This window comes from Pocillopora verrucosa, chromosome 9 (genome assembly GCF_036669915.1).
Source record: "Pocillopora verrucosa isolate sample1 chromosome 9, ASM3666991v2, whole genome shotgun sequence".
In the NCBI taxonomy this organism is placed as follows: Eukaryota; Metazoa; Cnidaria; class Anthozoa; order Scleractinia; family Pocilloporidae; genus Pocillopora; species Pocillopora verrucosa.
This window is the reverse complement of record NC_089320.1, coordinates 9241575-9250874: the sequence shown is the minus strand read 5'-3', so window position 1 is coordinate 9250874 and position 9300 is coordinate 9241575. Positions and strand designations below refer to the sequence as shown.

General features: G+C 37.2%; 1 protein-coding gene across 2 annotated transcripts in view; it reads right to left on the bottom strand.

Annotated features, from left to right (window-relative positions):
* Positions 1 to 1772: 1772 nt before the first annotated feature.
* The window catches only part of LOC131796904 (pleckstrin homology domain-containing family M member 2), a 29246-nt gene continuing 21718 nt past the window's right edge, over positions 1773 to 9300 (bottom strand). For both annotated transcript variants that reach the window (XM_059114521.2, XM_059114523.2), the window contains exons 15-26: positions 8980 to 9062; positions 8171 to 8306; positions 7484 to 7574; positions 5951 to 6032; positions 5839 to 5869; positions 5347 to 5381; positions 5121 to 5181; positions 4945 to 5046; positions 4628 to 4702; positions 3651 to 3770; positions 2891 to 3010; positions 1773 to 2447 (exon numbers count right to left, since the gene is read on the bottom strand). In XM_059114521.2, the coding sequence (XP_058970504.2) occupies positions 2346 to 2447; positions 2891 to 3010; positions 3651 to 3770; positions 4628 to 4702; positions 4945 to 5046; positions 5121 to 5181; positions 5347 to 5381; positions 5839 to 5869; positions 5951 to 6032; positions 7484 to 7574; positions 8171 to 8306; positions 8980 to 9062 (1038 nt within the window). In that variant the 3' untranslated portion in view covers positions 1773 to 2345. The remainder of the gene's footprint in view (positions 2448 to 2890; positions 3011 to 3650; positions 3771 to 4627; positions 4703 to 4944; positions 5047 to 5120; positions 5182 to 5346; positions 5382 to 5838; positions 5870 to 5950; positions 6033 to 7483; positions 7575 to 8170; positions 8307 to 8979; positions 9063 to 9300) is intronic.

Genomic DNA, 9300 nt, shown 5'->3' with positions numbered 1-9300 from the left:
TGGTCATGCGTGATCTTATAAAGCATGGTGCTCTGCTGTGATTAGTTGTTTTTCAACAGCTCTGATTGGTGCATTTGCATCGAAATGCATGTTGAAAAGCAAAGAAAAGCATGTTGAAGATTCATGAAATGGCAAGCATTGCAAAAAATGATTGGAGGAACTATAATAAACGCGACTGCCTTTGTTGGAGGAAGCTATCTCGCAAAGTATTTGAGTGGACACCAGAAATGTTGAAGAGGAGAAGAGGCATGATCTCGCTGTGGAGAAACATCAAGCGGCTTATGAAAAGTATCAAGAACAAAACTACTCGATTGGATTGCAGCTAATGACCGACTCAAGGATGAGGCAAAACAGAATTTTACTGATACAGATTATGCTTTGAAGCTGCACAGCAAGGTGCATAATCAAGAGCTTGATCTTAGACAGCCACTTTTTTCCGACTTCTACAAGCTGCATTTAAGAAGTCGGCTTAGGAAGGAGTGTATGAAGCAAGCAATATGGCAGATTTATTTGCCTGCCCCAGAGAATATCTCAAGACCAACTTTAGATGTGCAATTCCCAAATTCAGTTCATCAAGCTGATCCCTTTCCTCATGACAAAAAGGAAAATCTGTAAGTATGCATTGACAGAGCTTTTCCGACAATTTATAAGCGAAGACCTCTGAGATGGCCTAATGTTCTTCAGGTTGATTCCGGGCGTGAAATCATGGGTGATGTGGGTGGGGATCATGGGTAACACGAGAGATGACAAAGCATGATGTGAGGATAAGAAGAAGGAATGTAAACTTCCACTGGGATCAGGTATTCGTTGAGCGATTCCATCGAATTTTGGGTGAACGTCTCTTCACTTTCCAATAAAAGAAAAGAAACCTGTTGAGGCAGTAAACCTTGTTACTTATTCAAGGCCTGTTGGCTTGAAAGAGAAGAGACTCGACTAGTCAAAGAATGTAAGATCTTTCTATGCCGCTGGCGACTTAGAAGATGGTCAACGAAGAGCCACAGACCCCGTGTGGTCTCTGAAGGTCTATGGTATTGAGAAAACAATTGTGAATGTAGGAGAGCCACTTCTTTAGTATCTGAGGGATGGTCCAGAGCGTGGTTTCGTTCGAGAAGAGCTTTTGATTGTACCAGGTGGAACAGAGTTACCTCCTGAAGGAATTCATTGATCTGTGATTACACTGAAGTAGTTATAAAAGGCCGTGTTTTGGCTCTTAATCATAATTATAATCAAATCAACATTTTCCAAATTATTATGCGCAAACCGGCTTTCTATAACGAATAGAGTAAATTTCATCCATTTTGTGTTTTTGGCGGTAGAATATTCGAATTCGGGATCAGCAACGTTAAAAAGAAAGGCCTACAAATGTGTGTAGTATGTAGGAAAACCTCACGCATGTAGTGTCGGTTTAGCCCTCTTTTCATCCATCACTAAAATTGGCTTCTCACAGATCTTAGTAGACATTATTTCTTAGCAGACTGTAAAATTTGATCAATTCCCGGCTAGCAGTTGAATGTAACGCAGGAACTGATTATGCGATGGCCCTATGCGCTAGTCAGCAGATTCAACCGAAAGTTGACACGAATGAATGGAAGGGGTGATGGAGTGATGGAAACAACTCGGGAAATGGCTTTAGTAACAGTTTGTTACATAATCCATGACTGTCAAAGACTTGTTTTCAGTCTCTAATCTCAAACTAATCTAATAAGACATACAGAGGCCTTAACTCAATGAAGAATTAAGATACTCAATTTAAACATCAACGCTCGCCCTGATCAACTTCAATGATTTCATTTATTCCATTTGACTACAACTTTTTTGATTGAAATAACGGCACCCATCACAATTTTACTATAACAAAGTCTATCTGCATTACATATAAAACAGGTCTGCCAATTATGGCCTCATAAAATAATCAAACAATGTTGTCAAACCTGCAAAAGGTTTTGTATGTCTGATTCTTGTGGTTTTTTTTTTTTCTTTTTTTTTTTTTTTCGCGCCTGAATAGTATTTACCACGGAAATCGTGGGTCACTGATAAAAATTGCCAACAATTGTTTGGCCCGTTATGCGCTGTAACTATGCCATTTACAAATTTCTGACATTGGGGAAAAAAGGAGAAAATGTAAGAAAAAAACGGTACTGTTCTCAGTAAAACCACCTTTCATATTATGGAAAAATCCAAAAGGTTATAACTACTGAAAGTAATCATAGGCTACAGTCTACACGTAGCTAGAGTCATTCGTAATGAAACTCCGGTATAATAACGCTAGCAGTTGGCACAAACACCGAATACTAATGTACATTATATTAACGGTTACAGTTCAGAAAGACTACATGGAAGCAAAGCTAAGCAAGTTGGGTTTTATACAAATCTTCAATGTTGTTTGCTAATTGTCTTGCTTTTTCGCGAATGAATCCTTCACCCAAGACAAGAAACTGAAGATCGATCTGTTGAATAAATTAAAATCCAATCACCACAAGCTCGTTAAAACAAACAAACAAAACAAAACCAAAACGAAGCGGTATTGATAACCAAAGTTCGGACACATTTGGTGACGTAAGGCACTTAAATGTTTTTTTTCTTTTTTTGATAACAACGGTTTTGAGGAAGTGATGAGGGAAAACGAAAACGATTAAAGAAGTATATTAAACAGGCATTTTGTTCTTTTCATGTTTCTAAAGGGAAGAGGAACTCTTCTCAAATACCTTAAGATCATTGTGAAGTACTAAAGGTCGCGAGGGTTTCAGCATCTGTGCCTGGGTCACACTCTAAAGTGACTACAGATTGTGACATGAAATTAAGACCACATACGTGCCTTTCGGCTGCTTGATGTGGCTGGAGAGTAAAATTAGCGTATTTTCTGAAGAACAATTACCGAGACTAGACAAACCTGGAAGAGCTCCCGCCAAGCTTCCAGCAGAGCACGTTCAAACTTTGCTAGTTCATACTCCGTTTTAAACCAAATAAACCAAGAGGACTCTGTAGAGGTGATTTCATTGTGTTCGAACTCCTTAAAGGTGCAAAACAAAATGCGATGGTTTAGAAGTTACACATAGTGACATAAAGTGCTCACTCGACCGTGACGGTAACCAACTTCCATAGCACACAGGAGCCTGCTCAAACAGGGGTTTCAATAACTGATTTCACAAGCGGCTGTCGATAATGTGATAAGTGTAGCTATGCCCGGAAAAGGGGCCGTTAACACGAGGGTCTGCTCGCTGGCTCTACAGAAAGCAGTAAGAGGTCTTATGGGCGGCGGTAGACCGCCGGTAACCGGCTTTTATTGAAACCCCTATTTGACTTGAGTGTTCATTCAGATTTGCAAAGCTATGAGGCTTATGGTTACGTGAAGAGATACTAAATAAAACTTAGCGATATCAACAATGAACTCAGACACAGTACACGGAAAAATCTCAGAAAAATAAATTCTTCCATAATACATTGATCTTCGCAGAAGAAGCTTTTATCGTCACCAGACACTAACAAACGTTTTTCTAGCCATTTGACTAGTTCTGAATTCGTAGTTCATTAATATAAGGCTGATGAACACACAAATAAAAATTGGAAAAATCTGCTTCAGGGCCTAAAATAAGATAACGTGTCGGGAAACGGAAAAAGGATCGACTAACAGGTGACTTAGGCCCACCTACCAAAATACAATAGTTCCTGACATCATTGTCCACAAATAGCCTTGTCACACTTTGTACAGAACATTCACTAAGCAGCTGAAACGTTTCCTCTCTAGTTGGATTAGGGAGACACGCCAAAATCTTAAAAGTGACGTAGACAAATAAGGCATTATTTTGAATATGTAGAAAAGATATGCCATGATAAGTGACTTCATTTTTACTTCAAAGGAGAGCTTTCCACAAAAACCATAAAACCTTCAAATTACCCCTTTACAAAGCATGTGAAACTAATTGTGCTACGTAGTTAAAATCTAAAATCTATTATCAAATGAGCTTAAAAGTGGGACTTTCTCGCGTCAAAATTAAACTGAACGGTCACGTTGCTAAACTGAAACTAGCGACATGCGCACCCATTTTTCTAGCACATTTAAAAACAATTTTGGGAACGATGATTTTAGATATATGAAATTCATATATTTGCACTGCGGTAAGAGTTGAAATTAAGAGATCCTCGCAGCCAAGAACACTACTGAAACGTACAGAACATGATCATCAAAATCATCATTCATCACATGGATGGTTTATTTGACCCAACACATTGACCAGCTCCCAGTTGGCTTGTTAGCTCAATTGGTAGAGCGCTGCATCGGTATCGCAGAGGTCATGGGTTTAAATCCTGTACGGGCCTGAATTTTTTTCAGGTACTATTTTCAACTACTCGTTTCAGTAGTGTTCTTAGCTGCGAGGATCTCTTCATTTCATCAATTTTGGGAACGTTAGATGCCTCTTTGGAATGCCAAAACACGGCAAGTGTCAAAACTCCAAATTAACTTTTTAACGACGAAGCATGTAAACATCTTCAATCCCAATCCATTGATCACCTGCTTGATATCGGTTAAGTGTGGGCATTTTTGCAAACCCTTTAATTTTCTTAAATCAATGTCCCCAGTTCTGAACAGACTATCAGACAGGCCTGGCCATAACAAAGTATTACCTACTTTGACATTAGTGAGGATAAGACAAGAAGGCACGCATTTCATAACTGTAGGGCTCATTTCCTCAACGCTTTCAGACTACGAAACAAAACACCAATTGATGAGGCGAAACAAGGATAAAGTAAGATGTAAGACATATTTTCAAAATAATTACTTCATCCGTTTAGCGCTATCTGGTTGGAACTGAAAATTCTGCGTTCCACCTTTGTCTGATGTTGCTGTAGCGGTAAAAACCTCTAGAGCAACAAATTGACAAATAGCAATAAAAACAAACAAACAAATAAACAGAAACAGTAAGAAGATTTGTGATATGTCTCTACCGTATCAGCAGTAGCTTGACAAATCCTAAATATCCAATCAGCAGATTCATCCTCGCTATAGGCTGCAAGGACAAGTAGGGATGAGCCATCCTCTGATACAACCTACAACGTGACAACCCAACAAAGTTACACATGCTCATTGAGGTAAAAAAATCAGCAAAGTTACTGCTGTTTACCTCAAAGGCATAAGGGCGGTCAGCATCATCAACTCTTCGGCAACCTCCACATCGGGATCCTCTAAAATGTAAATATTCATACAAAAATGTAACTATACTTAAATTTAAATAGTTAGACTGAAATGTAAATATGCCTAAATGTAAATATTTATACCTTAAAGAATGAAAACTTAAATTGACTTCCAAAATTGAACAAACAAATTTCTAAGCTGCGAAAAATCTTCACCTCAGCTCTACAATAACTTTACATTCTTCATCACCCTATACAAAACAAACAGAGAACCAATTTAAAAAATGTTTCCAAAAAATTATCACAGTAAGTTAGTTTTCTTTAAATATAATAATTAAAACCGCTACTTAACTATAAACAGTAAGGTCGAGAACTTCTCTCTTAGGCAAGAGAGTCATAAATTATAAATAAACCCCGTTGTATCTATGCACTTATTGTAATAAAATTTTCCACAAATTCATTTACATTAACGAGAGTGTACTACTGTTGTGTATTTGTTAAATAGCTTCTGCCGAAATCCCGAGACTCAAGATATGTGTCACTTATTAACATTTTTCTTTTCATCTTAATAAAACTGACAAAGTAAGTTACGATTTTTTTTTAGCCTTAACCCGCTCTCATTTCCAAATACTTACTAGCCTCTGGGTTAAAAAAAAATAGGCGTGGCATTCACCATCTAACAAAACTCAGCTCATTAAACAACCTCACCTTCTTCACATATTGATACAGGGATCCATTCCTACAGCAAGAACAAAATACGATTTCAAGTTAATCTAAACATTCCAAATGCCATCATATGTTCTAACTAATATATACTTACATTAACACAAAATAGCTGGTGGTCCATTTGTAGGATCTTAAATACTGTGCTTGCTTACAGTCCATGTAACCTTCCTTAACGCCTGAAACATGTAATACATATTGAAGTTATTCGATTACACGCCACCCTTGAATAAACGCCGCATCATCCTGCGGAGTTTATTCGATCACATTTAGAAATTTTGAGCGAACCAGACACAAATCCTTTTGAACGTACCAGTTCTGATGTCGAGAAAGCATATCCGACATAAGATCTTGCACAACTTGTGCAATTGAGAACAGTATAAAAAGTGACACTTTAGACAACCATCAAAACATGTTTCTGTTTTTTTTTAATTTAACGGGCAATTACCATACTTTTGTTTGCAAATAGTAAGTTGGATTTTCATTAAACGCCGCCCTCGTATAAACGCCGACCTTGAATCACGAAAAATTTAATAAACGCCGCGGCGTTTAATCGAATGAATACGGTATAAAAATGAAACAATGAATGAATGACTGAGTGACTGACTTCACTTGACCACGCTTAAATAATATGCAAAGAGAGTAAGATCGCGAATTCCAATGAAGTGAAATCAGAAAGTTATTTTCAAACATGAAAACCATGATGTCGATGAGCGTGACCGTTAATCTAATAATCTTTCCAAATCTTGAACGCAACTGACTAGCAGTAAAAGCCACGTCAACAATTATAACGCCAGATTAGTGAAGCGAAATGTAAATGTTTAAACTGTTTATCAATAAAGGGCAAAATTACTGAGCGCTGATTGGTTGAGAGAGAGGGCATTTTTTCCTTAATCGAGGGCATTTTTAGTAATCAAGAGAGGGCATGATTACCTGTTAATGATTGGCTAATCCGTTGCATTGCTAATCCGTTGCTTCCCAGATAAAAATAGACTGCGCGCGTGATTTTCCTTCGTATAAATTTTGCCCTTTATTGATAAACAAGTAATCCCATGAGACCTCGTACTATTAAGGATTAATTGCACTTGAGTTTTCAAAATTTTCCAAATTGCCCTCGTCGCTTCGCGACTAGGGCAATTTTGGAAAATTTTGAAAACTCTCGTGCAATTAATCCTTAATAGTACTTGGCCTCATGTGATTACCTATACTAATGGGGGCTTTGTTTATCAAAACAATTACCCGAATAACTTTCGAATTTCTTTTACGGTTTAAGCAAAATTAATCTATCGTGTAATAAAGCAAAGCGAAAAACAACAAAAAAACGAAAAACTGATTTTGAAGACTTGAAATATGGCTTCCCAAATTCCGAGAAGGTCACGTCCAGTTACATATAAGTATCATTTTTAGAGTTGATATACCTTTAAACTTAGGTTAAAATAAATTGGAAGTGAGAAAAAAAATAACAATTCGAAGAATGTTAGTAATCAAGGGCGAGCCCTCTTCACCAGGGTCTAACATCACTGATCGCACCCTTGGAAGAAATAAAAATCTGTCTAAATCTACTGTGGCAATCACGGCAAGTGTTGCCGTTTAGTTATCGACTCTTAATTCTAATATACAGTACACGTACTTTTGTGACTGAGAACTTCAATGCTGGAATCCGGTCCGGTTAGTCCACACCAGTGAATAAAAGTAAAACACCTGATGTCCACACTGGACGACTGCAACCACAACAGTGAAACAGTGTAAAGGTCACGCCAAAGGCCATCTCATTTGAATGCGTGATAAAAACTAGATCACATTTCTTTTAATTTTGGAAGTTATGTTTCTATAGGTAATAGTTATCATTGATTTACAAACACAAACTCGAAGCCTAGAAAATAAAAAAAATTCATCACACTACGCTGTCTGTAGAAACTCTTATCTTCAAGATACTAGAAGAATCACTGTGTAAATCAGCGCACACATTATCCCATTAACAAAATTCACAATCAAGATCGTTATAATTCATGGTTTTTATACTGATAAGTCACATTTGTTTTGCAAGAATTATAACGACTTATACAATGACAATTTGCCCTCCAGTAGAGCCGGGTTTGTACCATGTGTTTAACCTGCGAAGAACCTCTTCAATCTGCTAACTAATCTCTAATCTATGAAGGAATACGCCATTAATATAACATATTTCTTGCTATTCCTCCTGAGTTACTGTAGAAGTGTCCGGCATCTATACTAAGACTAGTGAAATAATGAAATAAATGTAATAAGTTCTATCCACCGTTGGCTCTCCTGGAATAAGATTCATTCCAACTTTTACCTGGAGGTTTTCAAGTTCACAGATCCAATTCTTTAATGTAACTTCTTGCTCAAATGAGGAAGTAGAAATAATCTTTGTGAGCAGGGATCCATGGCCTGATTTGAGTATCATACTGGTCAATGATGAAAGAAAATCCCTATCCAAAAAAAGGCAACAGTTGCATCATCACTTTGCACAGTTAAACTCTTTATTATAGGAAATTGACTCTTCATGAAATTAACACTGCATGTAATTAACGTATATTTTAAAACTTTGCATTACCTGTTGTAAGCGTAAACCTGTTCGTCTCAATTGAAGAGGCACGGTACTTTCCGTGGCCCAAAATCCTATTATTTTTGCTCCAAATTCCTTGCACCCTCTAAGATTTGGCGATCGGCAGACAAGATTTCTTTCCGTAAGAAAGCCGACACACAGAGAGCATAAAAAACGCCTGAGGTGATCACATTGCTTGCCATGACAGGGACACTTAGCGAAAATTCTGAAACAGTCTATCACGAATTTGTCCAGATGATATGACCCTCAACCAATGTCTCAATTAGGGATCTATAAAGCCTTAAGTGGCTTTCAGGTTGAGCATGTTGGCCTGGAACAGATATGTTGGCACATGTATCCCCCGTGAAAATACATTAATTTTCTTTAACGTTCTTCAAGTTTTCTGCTGTACTGTGAACATTTTGAAAGCTCAAACATTACTGCAACTTAAACATTTTGGGACAGTTTTGATTTTTTTAGCACGAATTTAAGATTGTTCAAATTTCTTGCCAGTATTGCATAGAAATGGTAGGAATAAGGCTTCTTCAAAACCATACCTTGTAACAGCCTCATCTGCTATAAATAAGAAAATTTTTCGAGATTTGGATACCAGAGTAACTGTTTGACAGTTCAGACCAACCTGAAAGGTATTATGAAGGGAAGCAAAATGATCTCTTAACAAAATAACGATATAAATTGATAGCCATAACTAAAAAGTCCTCCAAACCACGCTTTATCACATGCACAAGGTATATAACCATGATCAAGTCAATCAAAATTTCAGTGCCATTTTGAGTATCTTAAAATATCAATTTCTTTATTGTAGGAAAATTGTATTTTTTGCGTGAAACTACACAAAATGGTCTGCAATGTAAATT